Raw genomic sequence first — 20,028 nt, forward strand, 5'->3', positions numbered from 1 at the left:
GGGAAGCTGGCTGTACTGGGAACCAGTCCAAAGGAGTCCCAGGTGTGTAGGGTGGTTCAGCTTTGCCCTGCTGCTCCATGTGCTTTGCTCTTGGGCACTGAAAGCAGAGGGAGTAACTCCTTGAGACCCCTGCTTGCTTCTCCCACCGGAGTCCCCAGTGTGCAAAACAGACTTTGCCCTGTCACTCCAGTCCTCCCGGGACCAGAAGGACTGGAGCAGCCCACACTCACCTGAGACCAGGATCACCCTGGTCTGGGGAAGGTGCAAGGAGCTGGGAAGAAGGGCAGGTTGCAGACTGCACATCTGCACTGCTCCCTCTCCTGGAATCATTTGTAATGATGGACATTTTACACTGCTAGCAATGAACATTTGTATGCAGCCATAGTCTGAAAACTATTATTAATAAACAATATAAATTTTCACATGCTTCTAGAATTTTCTTCAGACATTTCCTGTTCTATTAGGCCTCCTACTACAATGGCATAAGTAATAACAGAAAACTTGCTTCAGTGTCTTGCTTCTCTTTAAGTAGATTGTAGTCATGTCTGCCTGTTTTGGTGGTCTTTGTCTCTTACTTCAGCTATTTCAACTCTCATTGCAGTTTTCTTTACTCTCATATATTGTTTTATAAAAGCCAGTAAAGTCCACTCTTATCCAAGGCTGCCTTCATCTTTGCTTTCCCGTGCCATGTATAAGGTAAATCTCAGAGTTAATTTCAACATCCTAAATCATGGAGGTTAAGATCCAAATTAGTAGGGCTGCATAGCTTCAGTCCTTTTTTTCTAATACCTCTGTAACACATTTTACTCAAGTGGATTAGTTTTGCCCTTGAGTGAGCATAACAGATTTCTTTTTCTAGTGTCTACTTGGGCCAGTAGTTTAACAAATTCAGACCATTACATGCATTGCTAAAACATAGTTGGGCAACAGGCAGTAAAACGAGTAGAAAGGAAGTGCAGCTGTCTTCAGAACTTCATAGTAAATTATGGCTTAATATACATCTCTTTTTTTTTAAGTGTCATTATCTGAAAATAACATAATTTTCAGATATAAAGCCCTGTCTAATTTCAGAAAGTTTTACAACGCATTATATAACACTGCATAAAAATATTTGCTATTCATGTCTGTTGCAAACACCAAAGACTTTATCTTTGGTTACTTATCCAGTTACTTTACAATCCATAAATAGTGCATGTACTTCCTGAGAAAGGAAGCCTGGCTTTAATTATATTTGCATAATACAACATTTTATTTTTATAAATGACTCCATAAATAACAATGTGATAAAAGGGGCCTCAAAATATTTTCTCTTTCAGTAACCTGTTGCTTCATGGCAAAGTTACTATTCACAAAACCATTGAGTTCTTGGATCGTTCAGCACTTAGCGTTCAGTGGTTATTTTTATTTAACTAAATTTCAAAGCAGTGTGATTATTTTTAAAAATGTATACATACTGACATAAATTAAACATGGATAAGCAACAAAATGTTTCCAATTTAATTTTATAACAGTTCACTGTCAAAATATTAATGTTAACAGGGCCCAACCCAAAAAGATATTTAGGTGCCAAACTCCCAGTGACAAAAATGGGAGTTTTAAGTAAAAATTAGTGCTGTCGTATTCCCTGGGACAGGTAGGACCTTCCCAGGCCACACTGGACTTTGCATGCCAGATCCAGGCATGGAACTGTGGGTTACTGACACTTGATCTTATTCGTCTCTGAGGAAAGGTCAAACTTGTCTAGACTATCGTTGACAGATGTTTGTCCAGCCTATTTGTAAAAAAAATAGATCCACTGAAGGGAATTCTACTATCTCCTTAAGTTACCTGTGCCAATATTTAGATGTTCTTTATTGTTAGAACTAGCGAATTGCCCGTCAAGAATGATGGAGGGGGAAGGGGGCGCGGGGGGAAGCTTGCTAACTCTAAGCCCTCCCCTGCCCCATGCTGTCAACGCCTCCCAGGGGAGGGGGAGGGCGGGAAAGCTTGCCTTACAGTCCCCTCTGTCCCCTTCCACCTGTGCTCCACCCCACTGCTGCCTCCAAGGAGCAAGGCCGGGGCAAGGCCAGTGGTGCTGGCCTAGCCTCCCTGCTCCGTCCCTGCCATCATGGCAATGCGCTGCCACTGCCGCCTCCTGTCCATAATGCTCTTGGACCACTCTGGTTGTTTCAGTAATCAATCGGAGCGTTCCAGGAGCATTACGGACAGAGACACAGATGGACTAAGCCCTTTATTATATTAGAATCTTGGGTAATCTAACATTTTGAAAAAGAAGGTACAGATTGTGAGGTGTATCATCACATATAAAACTACACACATTTTTCTGTAGTTAAAAATCTATTAGAAGCTTTGCTAATTTGCTAGTTTAGGATTGAAGCAAAAACAAAATACCTGCATTGGAATGAGTTAAAACTAATCAGCAGGGATGTGAAATGGGAGCTTTATTATGCGGAGCTGCTAACAGACATCAGAAGGGGAGGAGGGTGCAAATGCACAAGTCCAGTGCCCTAAATTTTCCAGCAGCCATATATCTAGACAGTCCTACAAGCTGTCCATTCCCATTTGAGATGCACTCTATATGCAGAGCACATTACAGTATGTCACAGGTAAAAAGCAGGGTGAATAGGGTTTTATTCATGTTGATGTTCAAAGGTTCCCAGAATCATTCTTGTGGCTGTCCTCTGGAGATGTCCTTGCTAGTTTGATTACGTACTTAAGACGTACTCTGACTATAATATGCTTCACCCGTAATTAATAGAGGAAAAAATACATCTCATCTTGCGTATGATACTCTCTTAATACAACCCCAAATGATATATGCCTTTTTCATAACACTATCATGCTGTTGACTCATGCAGTTTGTGGTTCATTAGTTCCCAGATCTTTTTCTCTAGTATTTCTGTATCACTCAACCTGAAATTCTTTAATTTCTCTGTACTCAGGTTTCTGACACACAAGCACATCATTTAGTGAGTGGCTGTAGCATAGATACAAGTTTTCTAAGGTTATTTAAGTGGAAATGGGTTTGACCACTTGCTCTCAAACTATTCTTCCTTCTCTAAACTAGAAACAATAGGGTAAGTGGGTACATGCTACTATATAAATCCAAAAGTTTTCCGGTGACAGTTCCCTAAATAGTGTAGCTTTCCTTTCTGTTGCTTGAATATCTTTTACAGTTATGTACCTTTTGGTCTTAACTCTAAAATGAAACCATTTCCTGTAAGGAACAATGTAGATTTTTCTTTCTGTTTTACCTTTACTCTTGCATTTACATGCTTGACATTCATTCTTTATGGTAAGATTTTTTTTTTTTTGGTAGATGGACCTTTTGGTCTTTACTATAAAATTGCAGCAACACGAAATTTAATATTTATATTGCTTTGGTTGTTACAGGCAGAGACGTAAGGTTGAATTCTTTACCATCTGGACAAACTAGAGTCTGTGTGGCCATTAACTGGGCTTATGGAGAAGCACTAATGGGAAGTAGGCAGAGAACAAAGGGTGCTAATAGCAAAAAGACTTTTGTAACCAAGCAGGTTCAGGAATCCTGTCTTGAAGCAGAGCTTAAGTGACTTAGATGGGAAACATTTAGAGAAAACTAGGAGTAATGGTCACAAACTCCTGGAAGATCATTTCAGGCTCAACATTAGGAAAAACTACTTCACAACTAGGGTGTCCAGACTATGACCATTACTACTAGTTTTCCCCAAGGGTGCCCTGGTGTACAGTTGTTCACCAAGCCCTAGATGTACGCTTCTGATGTAGCAGTAAGCTGCTACCAAGTTCCCCCTCAGCCTTCTCTTTTTCAGGCTGAAGAATCCCAGGTCCCTCAGCCTTTCCTCGTATGGCTTGCTGTGCAAGTCTCTGATCATATGGATAGCCCTTCTCTGGACACACTCAAGCTTTATCACATCCTTGTAAAGGTGTGGAGCCCAGAATTGGACGCAGTACTGCAGCTGCAGTCTCACCAGTGCTGAGTAGAGCAGGAGAATCACTTCTTTGCAATGTTTTTGCTGGAGATGCATCAGTTGATACACGCGTGCGTATTGTTGGCCCTGCTGGCTACAGCATCGGACTGCCGGCTCATGTTCATACTGTGGTCAGTTATTACTCCCAGGTCTTGCTGGCATGTGATGGGGGATCTTCAGTCCTACTGCCTGATGACAGGCAGCAGTTGCACAAGTACCAATGTCACGTGTTTTGCCTGTCAGCAGCTAGGGGTGCAGGGCGCCAGAACCCCCCTGCACCAATCTCCTTGACAGCTGGCAGGCTTCATGGCCACAGAAGGGGGGCTCTCATTCCTCCAAGTTTCATCCAAATCTGGCCAGAAGTGACAAAGTTATAGACTGTTTCACTCTTCCCCATTATAGCCTATGGGCGAAACAGTGTCAAAATGTTGAAACGTTTCTACTTGCCTCATTTTGTTTTGAGGCTGTTTCAAACATAGCTGTTCCATTTTGATTTTGCTGTTTCAACCTTGAAACGGGTCTAAACAGCGTCGAAACACAACTGGTGGCAAAATTTTGCACGGCCCTACTGGAGATCTGTTCAGGGGCTGGTAACAGAAGCATTCATAATAAATCATTGAAAATAAAATGGACTTTTTATAGTGCTAGATACATATATTGCAGGTCTACTCGATAAAGTTTTCAAAAGTTGAGCATATTGCCAGATTGAAGGAAATCTAAAGTATGTTGAGGAAAACTTAGTGGAGAAGAGTCAGACTTTTATTTTAAATACAGACGTAGTCCTCTGATAGAAAAATAAAATAATTTGCAAATGCTCTAAGTTATGTGGCTGTCACCTGCTGGAGTTAAGGCCTGCTTAAATTTACCCCATTGTCACCTTGCATCAATATTGTTGAGTTTATAGGGCATAAATGCATTTTGAACCATTCATGAAATTTTGCTAGGGCAAGCTCTCAGAAGTGACTGTCAAGCTTTTTAAAATGAGACCTAGTAACTTAGTTTCCTAAATGACTTTTGAATCTCTTGAAAAATTTATTTTCTATGTGCTCTTGTAGTGACATATCTTCTGTATTCACATCTGATTGTTGATGCCACAGTTGCTTTTGTTCTGTAATTCAGCTTTACATTGTGCATTCAATGTATTTATTCAGATCAGACATTTATCTTTATACTGCAGTAATCTGTACTCTGCACCTTCAGTTCTGGTCATTCAATCAGTATTTCTGATGCTGTCGGTGTATTCCATAAAAAAGAAGCTGTATTTAACTTGAGAGGCTAGGTTGAGACCACTAATATTAAGTCAAGTATTTTTCAGTCTTTGAACACTTAAGAGATGTAACTAAATTTACATATTAATAGTAAGGATTTTTAAAGTTTTTATAAGTTAATATCTATAAATAAAATAGCATATTGCATTTTAGATCAATTGCATTTGCAGCAATGATCAATACTAAGAAGTTTTCCACAAACAGCTGTGAGGCGTTCAAATTCACAGCTGACACTAAGATGCGGGGAGAAGTGGGCATGCTGGAGGAGAGGGACAGGCTGCAACTAGATCTAGGCAGGTTACAGAGGTGGGCGGATGAGAACAGAATGGGATTCAGTACTGGCAAGTACAAGGTGATGCACCTGGGGAGGAAGAACCAGCAGCACACCTACAGGCTGGGGAACTCCCTTCTTATCAGCACAGAGGCAGAAAAGGATCTTGGAGTCATTATAGACTCTAGATGAACATGGGCCTCCAATGTGGGGACACAGTCAGGAAAGGTAACTGTACCTTTTCATACATCCACAGATGCATCACGAGCAGGCTCAAGGAGGTGATCCTCCCCCTCTATATGACATTGGTCAGGCCACAGTTGGAGTACTGCATCCAGTTCTGGGCGCCGCACTTCAGGAGGGATGTGGACAACATCAAGAGGGTCCAGAGGAGGGCCATTCACATGATCAGGGGGCAGCAGGGCAGACCCTACAAGGAGAGGCTAGGAGACCTGAACCTGTTCAGCCTCCACAAGAGAAGGCTGAGAGGGGATCTGGTGGCTGTCTACAAACTGGCCAAGGGGAACCAGTAGGCTGTGGGAGAGTTCCTGTTCCTCTGAGTACTACCGGGAGTAACAAGTGTCACAACCAAATTAAATACTGCCCATGCCACAAGCAAGAAATATATTAATCAAAACAGTTTTAGTCTATACAAGGTAACTAAGGGTTAACTAACAAGATGATAATAACAGGGTTTTTTTGCTGCGCATGTCAAAAAGAAATTTATTACTGCACCACTAACAGAGATAAAAACTTTTGCCTTCTTTGCTTTATATAAATCATTATAATTGGTCGGAATGAAAGGGGAGTGCCCCTATGACAAACACCCTAATAAAAACCACTATACAATTGGCGATTCTCATTAAATTTATGACGTGGCAAAAAACAATTGGCTAATATACAAATAAAACCCATCTTCACTTCCGTGAAGAAGGGGGGACCTCCGTACGAACCTTGGAGACCTCTGATCACACGTATCAGAGTAACTGACAACTTGATCACTTGCCAGTGCCCCCCTCGCGTCTTGACCCAATCTTAAGACGTAAATCAGCAACCCGCCGGCCCGACCTTTCTGCCCGACCACCGAACTTTTATGCAGACCGACCTCCGAACCTTAAGCTATAACTAACCAAATATCTCTGACCTCCGTCTTTCACCACCTTGACAGCGTGAGTAAATAATCTTGCTTTGCAACTGATAAGCGTCTGTGCCTAATTCCACTCCAAGCGTCGTAAGTACCCACCTGACGGCCTTCAAAGGTCTCGTACCCTTCGCTGCAGTGCACGGCAGTGACAACAAGGAATAATGGCCATAAGTTGACGGAGAGCAGATTCAGGCTAGATATCAGGAGGCACTACTTCACGGTCAGGGTCACTAGGATCTAGAACCAACTTCCAAGGGAAGTGGTGCTCGCTTCTACCCTGGGGGTCTTCAAAAGGAGGCTAGATAATCACCTAGGCGGGGTTGTTTGACCCCAGTACTCTTTCCTGCCCATGGCAGGGGGTCGGACTTGATGATCTGCTTGGGTCCCTTCCGACCTGTCTACTATGAAACAAATAACCAACACTTCAAATTGTAGTAGTTCCTTTTAGATAGATGAGAATGTTTGAATAAAGTCTGTTTCTAATGATAACAGATGTTTATCTTACTGTAAACCCTATCACTATCAAACACATTTCAGTATATTTGACCTGTATATCTGCTGGTGGGACTTCAAGCAGTAATAAGGATATTAATTAGGAAAATTGCTAACTTCTATAAGATAGACCATACAGCAACTGATGGACACCCTTTTGCATGGTCTACTATTCTGAGAAGTGATTGGGGGCTAGGGGGGACTAGTAAGTGATAATCTGCATAAATATAACATTTCAAAAATAAATTAAGTTCAGGACTGCATCAGTAGGCCTGAAGGAAAAAATGACAGTTGAATGAGCATATGGAAATAATGTCTGAGGTGGAAGTAGAGCTCAGACTTAATGCTATTGATAAAGTCAGATCTGGGAGTGAGTGAGGAAAGTTTTATCCCTGTTTCACTAGAAATGGCAACTTCAGTAGCAGAGATCTTTAATAAGGTTATGTGATTATAATGTAACTGGAAGAAAGCTGATGAGGACTGATTTGGCTCATTAAAAAGATCAGGTTAGTATGATCTCAACAACATATGCAAAGTTTTAAAACAAATCAGAAGGAAAGAATCATTGGAGAAATAGAGGAAGGCAGAAAATAGACATAAATGCTATGTTTTTATCAAAGGCATATCATGTTATAATTTTTATAGCTTTCTCTTCAAAATAACAGGTTTTCTGGACAAGGAAAATGTAGTAGAACACATCTGTTTGGCCTTCTGTAAAGTATTTAATGTGGTGCCACAAGGCAGCGTTCTCAGTAAAGATGGGAGAGGAAAGAAAATTTCATCGGAAACTAAATGTTTTCTGTCTTTGAGAGCAATAAGTTTCTGAAACAGTCTTCCAGTAGGGGTAGTGGGAGCAAACACCTGCGAAAGTTGCAGGCAGTAAGAGGAGACTGGAGGTTCTTTAAGACCTGTATTCTAATACAATAAATAGATGCTAATTGGTGGAAATTTAGCCCTGAAATCAGGTGATGCTATGTATATACAAATGGAGTGAATATAACAATAAGCTTAGTTCTTTAACATGAGCTGCTGTATAATGCACAAGGTCGTCAGAGCATTTACTTAAAATAAGCCATCATACTGTTTAAAGCAGGATTTACGTATAAATTGGCATAATAAGGAGATGTGGGATATGAAGTAGAAACAAGTAAATTTTTGGATACGTGTCAAGTATGCCATTAATTTCTAATGCATCAAAATGCTGACCAAAATGAGCAATATATCCATCTTGTTTATTTTCCTTTTTATTTCTTCCTAGATAACAGTGATCTAATTGCTTGTACAGTGATTACAAAAGATGGAGGTCAGGTTCAGAGGTTTCTGGCAGTGGATATTTACCAGATGAGCTTGGTTGAGCCTGATGTTGCCAGACTTGGCTGGGGAGTAGTTAAATTTGCAGGCCTTTTGCAGGTAAGATTTGAGGATTGATTTTTTTGGTAGGTAAAAATTCTGTTTGTATGCAAAATGGCAAAATCAAATTGCTAATCTGGCTTAATTTTTAGATAAACATACCTATTTTCCTCTTTACTTAGTAGAATTATAAATAGACTTTTATTAGTTAGCTTTATGGCATTTTCCATCTTTCGGGTAAGTTCTTAAGTGTATTAGATGGAAGCTTGATTCAAGAAGGTACCTCTTTTCACTAGAATTCGTAAACACTCGTATCAGGAATGTGCTTAGGTCTCACTAAAGTACTTTTCTACAGCAGGACATTAATTGCAAATTAACCCATACTGTAAAATCTTGAACCTATTTATATAAAAGTCCCAATACCTGCCATGTTAGATATACAGAGAAAGAAAAAAGGCAACTAAAACGTGCTTTCAAAAGTTAATGCACGCACAAATACAACATGGGAACATAAAGAATAGATGTCTGCCTGGGAAATATTTTATTCACTATTAAAATTGGGTGGAGCAGAACCAGATGCAGTTCATAAGAATAAATGCAGAGTACTTTGTTTGGTGAGAAATAACCAGTGACAGGTTCGGAGGCAGTGTCCTGGCCAGCACAATGGCTGAAAGAAACCTTGGGGTTATGATTGATCACAGGATGAACATGAGCTGTCAGTGTGACGCTGTAGTCAACAAAGCTAATGGCATATTGAGATGCATTAGCCGATGTGTCACGAGCAGGGCTAAGGAAGTGATGCTTCCTTTCCACTCGGAGCTGGTGAGACCCCAGCTGGAGTAGTGTGTCCAGTTCTGGGTGCCACACTTAAAAAAAAAAAAAAAAAAAAAAAAAAAAGACATGGAGAATCTTGAAAGGGCCCAGAGAAGGGTCACAAGAATGATTAAGGGCATTGGAGGATAAACTTCATGAGGAAAGACTAAGGGACCTGGAACTGTTAAGCCTGGGGAAGAGAAGACTTGCAGGAGGATGGGGGTGGACTTGGTCATCTATAAGTAAGTAAGGGGTAAATATCAGGAGCTGGGAGAAACTGTTCACTAGGGCACCCCAGGGGAGGACAAGGAGCAATGGCCATAAACTGTTAGTGGATGGTTTCAGGTTGGGTGCAAGGAAAAATTTCTTTATGGTCAGAGTGACCAGCATGTAGAATAGACTTCCAAGGTTGGGGACTGCTCCACCTCCTTGGGAAGTCTTTAAGAGGAGACTGGACAGACACCTTGCTGGGATCATTTGATTCCTGCCCAAAGCAGGGGGGTTGGAGGCAATCTTTCAAGATCCCTTCTAGCCATTAATTTCTAGGGGTTTTAGAATTTTTTCATACAAAGGTAACCAAAGTATGTTATATTGAAGAAAGGAAAAATCTTAGAGTCCATCAATTTAACTATGTTTTCCAAGGAAAAAGGTGATTCTTTACTTTTCAAACTCTTTTACACTAGTCCTTATTTAGTCTAAATAAGTCAATACCTTATTCACATTTCTTGGCTTGCTAACTATAGCAAAACGTTAACCTATAATTAGATGCTGAGCAGAAATGGGTATGTTTCTTACCTTTTTATTCTGCTATCAATACCCACATTTCCAGAAAAATGGCAGTAAGAATTTTAGCGTCTAATTCACTTACTTGAATTTGTGTGTGCCCTTGTTGGACTGACTTCCCAGAAACATGTGCCAAGTTATAATAACTTTTATTGCCTCTGTTTTTAACTAGTACTCCTAGATCTCTTTGTTTTAATTGTATATTCAGAATAAATTATACATTCTTATTTGATCTATATTTTGAAATGTTAAAAATAAACAAGGCTTTTGCTCACACGTTCCATTCTTTTTCTTTGTAGGATATGCAGGTAACAGGAGTAGAAGATGACAGTAGGGCTCTAAACATAATAATTCACAAACCTGCATCTAGCCCCCACTCTAAACCCTTTCCCATCCTCCAAGCCACGTTTATTTTTTCGGATCATATTCGCTGCATCATTGCAAAGCAGCGTCTTGCAAAGGGCCGCATCCAAGCTCGTCGTATGAAAATGCAGAGAATAGCAGGTAATTGGGTGCATGCTTTTTAATTTTAATTTTTTTAATCGATGCATCTCATGGAAGCTCATAATTGTCTGGTCTGATGGCCTCTGAAGTACAGTACTGCAGGCCACCGGAATTTGAAAAATTGATGTCCAATTTTTAAGCAATGAATCTTATACTGTAATAGGAGATATGGTTAATCCCTCTCCTGAAGACTACCTATAGTTTTAAAATCAGTTCCTGGAATATTTCCTTTTCTAGTAGTTACTATGTTAAGTAAATTTGAAATATTCTTATGCTTCTAGTCCCAGGAGTTATAACTTATAGAATTCACTTTAAATGTGCTTCTGGTATTCTGGTTTAGAATAAGTTCAGAGTTAGGGTCTTAAACACTAGCACACATAATTGTACTAAAGCATTAAATGCACATGGAAAATCTTTGCCTGCCTACAGCAGATGACATATCTACAAATACGCTGGCTTGCTGCAGTGCTATAACTAACATAAGACCTTTTTGATCTTATGTTACTAAAAATGTTTGAAGTGGTTTAAAATCCCATATATAATGGAAAGAGATTGCGGCAATACATTTTTCCTTCTATACTATATGCTTAGTTGGGCTTTCTTAATATGTATGTGCATTTTTGGAGCCATTGTTGCCTGTTCTTTATAATTGCAGAGCATAATGAAACAACAAATAATTTGTATTTAGGAAAGGCAAGTATAAGCTGGTTATGCACATTGGTCTATAAATTAATTGCAGCGCAAGAATATTGGGTAAACCGTTGATGCAATTTTCCCATATATCTCCTTTATTTAGATCTGGTTAATAAAAACTTTTTGTTTTTACATAGCTCTTCTGGACCTTCCTGTCCAGCCTTCAAATGAGGTGATGGGTTTTGGACATAGCTCTGCATCTACATCCCAGCACCTACCGTTTAGATTTTATGACCAGTCACGACGTGGCAGCAATGACCCTACTGTACAGCGTTCAGTTTTTGCATCTGTTGACAAAGTCCCAGGTAAGACAGCACTTCTGATCAAAAAAATTGTTGTACCATTTTGAATGTGTGATATACAGCCCAGTCTTTGCCTCTTGAAACTTTGATCATAGCCTGTTCCTAACCAGAAATGTGTTTTCCCTACTATTATCCTTTTAAAAATATTTTTCTTTTGTCCATTAAATTTTATCAATTGAAACTGTTCCATTTGCAGTCATTAATACAGATAAGTTTTCTCTGCATCTTGTGAATATGCATCTTAAATAAGGTGTAATTACTTGTGTGTGTGTTATCTTCTCATTTTCCAAATTGTTAATGGGAATTATTTAAGAACATTAGAACCTCAAACTTGGAAATGGTCAAAAATGTTGCTTATCAGATTGTGGTAATTTCATCTGCAGTGCAACATGATCAGGGATCCTGGTTTTCCATGATTAAAAACTCACAAATACTCTAATAAAACCCCCAAAATCCATAATTAAAATGACAGGCCCCCCACCCAGCCCTTCCAGCCCTGCCAGAGGGGGCCCCCAGCTGCCAGGGCTACAGGGCCAGGGACTTGGGTCCACAGCCCCTGCATCAGAGCAGAGCCTGGCTCTCCCCTTCCTTCCCTCCCGCTGCCTGCCTGCTGTGGGCTTTGGCGGAGAGAGGTGACAGCTCCCTGCCCTTGCGCATGCTCCCAGGGGACAGAGGAGACCCGTGCCCTGCAAATGTACACACAGGGTGGGTGCACATGTGGGCTGCCCTCTGCAAGCTCAGGCTCTCAGCTTGTTGCCCTCCCCCAGGGCTTCCACAGCCTGGAAGGTTCAATCTGGTGGTGCAGCGCACATCAGGGCTGTGCAGGACAGCTGCTTGCCTCTGCGAGCTCCACACTGCACTGGCAGTGTGTTCTCTGCATGTGGGCGCAGCAGAATGGGATTGTGCCCCTCACTGCTGCTGGGCACACAAAGGATGCATCTCCAGGGCACTGCAGAGCTCACAGCAGCAAGCAACTTTCCTGTGCAGCCCCCTGTGCGGCCCTGTTGTGCCAGGTCACACCCACCGGGCTACAGAGGCTAGGGAGAGGGCAGTAGGAAGGGAGCCTGAGTCTGCAACGAGCAACTTGCCCCCATCCTCGCCCCTCGCACAGATCTGGGGGGCACAGATCCCCTACAGGAGGGCACATGACTGTAAGGAGGTGGCCCCAGCCAGCTGCCCCCCCCCCCACCAAAAGACAAGCCACCTGCCTCCCCAGCCAGGAGCCCTGCGGCTGCGCATTGTGGCCCCAGTCCCCAACCCCCCCTGGCTGGGCAGGAGTTTGAGCCCTACCCAACTCCCACCCTATGGGGTCCTCAATTCTCTGCCCCCCCCCCCCCCCATTTACCTGTGGGAGCTGCTTTCCAAGCTGCCTGGTGGCCATGTGCACATACATGCATATGGCACCCTGTACCTATGGCACATGACTTATGAGGACAGGCTGAGGGAACTGGTCTTATTTAGTCTAGAGAAGAGGAGACTGGGAGGGGATTTAATAGCAGCCTTCAACTACCTGAAGGGGGGTTCAAAAGAGGATGACGCTAGACTGTTCTCAGTGGTGGCAGACGACAGAACAAGGATCCAACAGTCTAATGTTGTAGCAAGGGAAGTTTAGGTTAAATATTAGGAAGAATTTTCTTACTAGGAGGGTAGAAAAACACTGGAACAGGTTATCCAGAGAGGTGGTGGAAGCTCCATCTTTGGAGGTTTTCAAGACCCTGCTAGACAAAGCTTTGGCTGGGATGATCTAGATGGGGGTTGTCCTGCCTTGAGCAGGGGGTTGGACTAGATGACCTCCTGAGGCCCCTTCCAACCCTAATTTTCTATAATTCTAAGATTTTGAATCTTATTCGGTATTTCAGAATCAACTTCTTTGAGGGAATGAAAAAATAATTTTCATGATTGACCTTGCCCCCTAATGATGCTTCTATTTTGAGAACATGATGGTAATGTCAGTGAAAACAGCTGACACTATTGTTGGGTGTTCCTAATTGATAGCTCTACTTGACAAGAACTTGTTAGGGTTTCATTGTGTGCCTGGGTAAACTTGGGGGAAGCAAGAATAGAATCAATATGATATCAAGAGTGAAAAATTTAAAATATAAACTTTTTAAAACATTATAGTTTAATTCAATACGTAATACCTAATCGTGAACATTATAAATGTTTTATTATGTAAAATTATGGTGCCTACAGTGGAAAAAGGCTCATGTTTGGTGCGGGGTTGGTTTACTTTTTTAAGTATTTTTGATTTACTATATTTTCTGCTTCGGTATTTTTAGCATAGCCAAGGTGACATTAGCAGAATTTCATGCTTCTCTTGGTTATAAAGGCAAAGATCCAAAGATTTGGGATCTGTGGGTTTTTTATTTGTGTGTATAGTGTTTACACCTTCTACTGATTTCAGAACTGTGGGTTATGGCATCTCAACATGAAGCCTTTAGTGACTGTTTCAAACTGAACTTTATAGCTTTGGCACTTAGCTTACCTGCAGCTTGTTAGTTAAGTGTAAGACACCTGTAGTTGCTTTCAATCTCTGAATATTTCACTGCTACAAGTGGCTGTTGTAAAATACTTGCATACTGTAGTGAGATATTAATTAGTTTCTCTGTAGAGCAAGCAAGCTACTTCCTTTCACAGACTTGTTCTAAGCAGAGAAAAGCAAGCATTTATTCTTAGCAATATTCCTGGAGCATTATACAGTTTCTTGGGAGAACCAAAGCCTATAATGCACGATGTGGATTTTGAAGTAACAGTAAACTTTAATTCATATGCGTATTCATTGTGTGTCGCTCTATATTCTCTACTGTTAGCATTGTATGGCTACTATTTCAATTGGTATCTAATATTTTCTCTGCTTCATGAATTAGAAAGACAGCCTAAGTTTTCAATTACAGAATTATTTGATGCAACTGGAAGAATGGACTTGACTTATTGTATTTCAGGTCTAGTTTAAGCATTGGCAGCTAGTGCAACTCCCATCATATATTTCATAGCACAGAGCACATTAGTACTATACACTTTTTAATATTAAGAGAATGAAAGGGGCAGGCAGAAGGTTAGATCCGATCTGAGCTTTTTTAACTTTTCATTGGTGTTCAAATATTGCTTCAATTATGGTCAAAGCCCTGTGTTCTGTTCAGCAGGACACATGTGCCATTGCCCTCCCTGGTCCACTGTTGCTTTTACCACAAAATGCAGAAGAGCATGGTAGACTGAGTAGAGCCCTCCCCTGCATTTGAAGCATGCTCAGGAGCTTGGATGACTGGTTAGAAGCCCTTGATCCATTATCCATTACTCCCTTATAAACAGAAAATGAATGAGAAATTTAGTTCCTGAGCTATACAGGGCTTATACTGTCCTGTCCCTTCATGCTCCTGATGCTTTTCTGGTCCCCTATAACTCATTACTTCACTAGTAAAGCTTCAAGATCCATGTGCTCTGCATCAGGCTGGACCAAAAATCTGCAGAATTTGTGCGCAACAGATTTGGAAAAATCTGTGGCAAACTCAGGTGAATTCAAAACAGAAATGGTGTCTCATTTAAACAGGACAGAGCCTTTCCACATTGATAAAGAATCTCTTGGGTTATTTGTTTGGATTTTAAATTCAGTTTATTTCACATGGCTTTTTGCTTCCCTCCCATCCACATTTAACATACTATAGGCCTCAAATTGCAGCTGCATAAATATAGTGTAGAAGGCTTTTGAGGGTAAAGAAGCTGTAATTTTATTTATTTATTTGTTTATTTATTTTTTTAACTGCTGGGTGCTTGATGGAGTGTCAGTTGAGGCTTTTGATAGTAGGGAAGGAACCACTTTCCTCTTCTACTCTTATGGGCAGGGGTCAAGGTGTTTAAAATTCAGGGTAAAGGATCGAATTTTCTGCTGTCTTTTGACAAACGTACTGGTCATTCCTTCTCTAGAAAGGTAGCATTGTCCAATAGCAGTGAAGTAGCATTTAAGCCTGGTATTTCTGCTGAGATAATCAGCAGGGAAAAACAACTAATGATACTGAATAGGCTTCAGAGGTGTGTAGGGGTATCTCGCATTTCTCAGTATGACTAATTTCTAATAGCCTGTAGATTTCAGTGCTTTGGTTGCATACATACAAATTTGCCTTTAGAAGAGCCCCCTCCTGTTGTGACGATGTAACTTTTCTTTTTAAAATGAATTTACATTTTCAAGCACAATTAGGGGATAACTTAAAAGAAGCAGGCTCATGAGTGTTTGTATCATCTTACACATGCACAGAGCTCCAACTGTGGCACTGTAGGTTATTTAGTTGCCTTCTCCCAATCTTGTTGCTCAAATGTTTTATGGGACAATGATAAAGTTGCTTAAAGAGCGTGTGCCAGCTTCTGTCATTTTAGGGTGGATTGGAGGGGGAAGTACATGTAGCCTTACTGAAAAGCTGATATGAGGGTATAATATACCAGAATAACAGCTGCTCTTATTACTGTCTAGTGAAGAATGGGTTTTACAAATACAGTCTTTTTTCTTCAGCAGATGATTGACCCAGTGAACTGGCAAAGTGTTTATCAGAGAGGAAGTAGAAGTGGTTCTCCATCTGTTAGTCATGAGCACTAAGGGACTTCCAGAAATTTCTTAGCACATTACCTAAAAATCCTTTGCCAGGCTTTTATTTATTTAATTAGATTGTCCTTTTTATGTCTTTTTTGGTGTTGGCACTTTAGAAGGGTATGCAAATAGTCTCAAGCCTGTTTGTTTAAAGCTGTCCCTTGAATTTGGATAGTCTTAGGACAGAAGAAGCCATGATGGCTTTATCTGTTCTTTGGTGTCTGAAAGTTTGACCTGCCTGTAAATTCAGGAAAATTTCCTTATAACATCTGAAAAGCAATGCATTTAATGTCAGAGACTTTCATATTTTGGGAAAGTGACAGATCCTGCTGGGTTGTGTGAATCATTTCACACTATAAATGAAAATGCTGCACAAAGACACTGAAATTATCAGCTTCCACAGACATACCTGTTAATGAGTCTCATACCAAATAAGGGTCATAAAATAATTAATAGCACCATGAATAAAGTACAAGAAAAGGAGACTGCAGATAAGAGAGATCACTTGGAAACTGGATAAGAGACTAACTGAATCCTTCCATTAAAGGCCTCAGTTGAGGAATATCATGTAGAACAGCGATTCTCAAACAGGGTGCTGCAGCACCCAGTGATGCTGTGAGATCCTTTTAAGGTTGCACCATAATATTAGCACTGTTAGGTGCTGGCATTTTCTGAAAAGTGCCACCAGTCTAACAAGGGGTGCCTTGACTTTAGAAAGGTTAAAAACCACTGATCGGGAAAATATGCTGAGTCTGTTACATCCTGTTAAAAATCAAGTACATTGATGACAGCTTTCTCTTCTTGAGAATAAAACCAGAGGATAGCTACATAAAAAGACTTTTTCAGAATATTTTCTTCCCTAATTTTGTTAAGGATCGAGAAGACTTGTGCAAAAGTTTAGTTGCCTTCGCAGGGCAAAAAAATGGTGTTATACCTAAATACATTAACAAATTACTTGACTTTCAGCAGCATTAAGCACCTTAATTCCTTATTTTTAATGAGGTTTTAATGCTTGTGCCTTTTGAATATCAGAACAAAGCTGCCTTTGACCCGGGCCACAAGATGCTGATCCCCAGACATTATTTTGTTTTTTATCAGTGACTGCTGCTTTATGATAGTAAATTCAGAGTTTACCATGACGGTTACAAAACTATAGTTTGAGATGTATTATATCATCTCAATATTTATATGCAACTAGTTCTATTAATGAACTACTCACAACACTGTACAAATGAATACTTAACTTGAATTTTCTCTTTCAACAAAATCACTCATTAATTCATTGAACACCTTCAAGATGAAACTGGATGCTTATCTTGCTGGGATCCTATGACCCCAGCTGACGTCCTGCCCTTTGGGCGGGGGGCTGGACTCGATGATCTTCCGAGGTCCCTTCCAGCCCTAATGTCTGTGAAATCTATGAAATTACACAGATGCTATTCAGTATTTCCTGTACTCCTTTTTTCTTAACTTCCAGCAGGAAATTGTGGGGAAAAATCAAAATATGGAAGAGTTCCAATATGAGAAGTGAGAGGGTCTGAGCCCTCTCTGCTCTGCAGTTTATGGAATAGTATAGCAACTTGTGGGGACCGTGTGTTGTTTAACTGAAGTTGTTCCATTCACTGAGAAAAGAATATTCAAATATAACTCGACATATTTTGTAAATAATCACTAAAGAATAACGATGCAATTTTTATTACATCATAATAACTCATTTTCATATGGTCTACTTCATATGTCTGTTCAGTCATGCCTCTGCTGACTTTATTACCCAGTGTTACTATTTTTCACACCACTCAATAAGGCACAATCATCAGAGTTCTAGCTAACAAACTGGATTTTGTTCCTTGCTTACAGTCAACAGGTGTGTTTGGAACTGGGCAAAACTATGGTATTAAAAACAAGAAAGAATGATAGGTGTCATGGAGTATGCAGTTGTAGGAAAACAGGGCTGCACAAGTAACTGCTAACATTAATTGCAAGTTTTAAGATGTGAAAATAATAGTCCCAGAGTTGTCTACGTTACAGAGCTTCTGTCTCTGACCTGTCCCCCAGATATAAGTTGGTTCAATATAAGCTATTACTTAAACCTCACATGTCTCATTTCTTATAGAAATATGTAATAGTTGCAAGTAAATTACTTGGAATTTTAATGATTTCCAGATCATCACAGCTGCTGCAGGTTGTAAAGTATATATTAAGCAACAGTATAAAAAGTCTTATAGCACATGCTGATTCTGGTCAATACTTGCTTTGAATATGTCCTTAATATGCTTATGCTAATAAGCTCCATGAGGTAAATAAATATCAATGTTGAGTAATTTTTAATGTACCATTCTTAGAAAGGGTACTTGGAGGAGATTTCTTATTTCGTTGTGAAACTTTCAAAAGCATATACATGACTTACGGGCATGAGATTCCTCTACGTCATTTGGATGTTATTGAAAAACCTCATGTGTACAGTTCAGATGTTTCATACCCCATTTGAGAGAGAGTGAGTTATGACTGGACCTTGTTTCCAATGTAACCTCTAAGATTCCTCTGCTCTGTGGCAGATATTTTACACCAGATCATCACCACATGCATGCACGTGTGCTTCTCGTAGAAAATATATTATACTTTTATAATATTATATAAAGCTGTTGCACACATATATGTAGATATCTAGATTAACCTATCCAGAGTAGGGAAGGAGTAGCTATTTACCCCATATTTTAGTTAGCAGAACATTTTGTGAGAGGTTTTTAAGCATTTATAAACCTTAAAAAAAGTTTCATTGTGTATGAGGTAGAAAAAGATTGGGTTTGACAATGGAGGCTTTTAAAACCCAAGATCTCCAGAAATCATGAGTCTGGCCTCTCAAAACCATGGGACTTTGTGTGCACATGAGTTCATGTTTTCATGCTGTTCTCTGAAGTTGTGAGGGCTAGACCCTTCTTTTTAATAAAATCTGAGAATTTTAAAAAGATCACCAGATATACAAGATTTGTGGTGGAATTGCTGGAGTTGCAGTATTAAGGATGGAACTGGTCATGTTTTCAAGTGGTTTGTTGAACTGGAACATATATAGTGATTTCATTGTGTGGTGTTCAGTGTTAGCTGGTCCTGGCTCCTGATACTAAAATTTCCACTAACCCATTTGGAAGGTTAAAGTATAGTTTTACAAAACTGACTCCAAATAATATCGTGGAACTTTTTAACAATCCTCTATAAAGGAAGGTGGCAGGCGAAGAGGAAGAAAGAAAATCAGTAAGGATTAGAGAAGAGGAAAATCAACTATTCGAAAAAGAGTGGGTGACCATTTAACAAGAAGTTAGTTAAGTGAGATGTGCATAAAAGGTGATTTAGAAGCAAGTTCAGATTGCACTCATCAAATGGAAAAATGTACACAACATGGCAGAATGCTGAGACTAAAAATTAAGAACAAATCTGTCACTTTAATTTTGTGTATTGATTAGTTGTTGATGCTATTGGCAACAAAACCCCAAACCACATGAAACTTGCTGTGTTTTGTCTGTAGCAGCCCTGGTCTGAGCTTCAGATTTGTAAGGGAGATATCTGAATCTTGACTCGTTGGCTGATCAGTTTGGTTTGAGGGAGAAGAGAGTTTGATCTTTCAGTTTCATATGGTGGTTATGGCATTTCTTTGAGAGTCTTGTGTTTTAAATCTGTGCATATTGAAAGAGAATGTATACATTTCTGCAAAGGAAGGATACTGCTTTGGAGTAGAGATGGAAAAAAGTATCATTTCAGTGGGGAAAAAAATCAGTTTCTCCTTTCCTTCCCCTTCTCCATGTGTCTTGCTTGTACAGAGAAAATCCTGAACTGTGGGTTGATTGGATTTGATCTTGCAGAATTGGTTAT

At 40.1% G+C, this 20,028-nt stretch overlaps 1 protein-coding gene across 9 annotated transcripts in view; it reads left to right on the forward strand.

Moving 5' to 3' along the window:
* The window catches only part of CLEC16A (C-type lectin domain containing 16A), a 195,471-nt gene that overhangs the window by 133,048 nt on the left and 42,395 nt on the right, over positions 1-20,028 (forward strand). For all 9 annotated transcript variants that reach the window (XM_019494697.2, XM_019494698.2, XM_019494702.2 and 6 more), the window contains 3 exons: positions 8,402-8,553; positions 10,389-10,593; positions 11,424-11,591. In XM_019494697.2, coding sequence (XP_019350242.1) covers positions 8,402-8,553; positions 10,389-10,593; positions 11,424-11,591 — 525 coding nt within the window. The remainder of the gene's footprint in view (positions 1-8,401; positions 8,554-10,388; positions 10,594-11,423; positions 11,592-20,028) is intronic.

Source organism: Alligator mississippiensis, chromosome 13, assembly GCF_030867095.1.
Source record: "Alligator mississippiensis isolate rAllMis1 chromosome 13, rAllMis1, whole genome shotgun sequence".
Classification (NCBI taxonomy): Eukaryota; Metazoa; Chordata; order Crocodylia; family Alligatoridae; genus Alligator; species Alligator mississippiensis.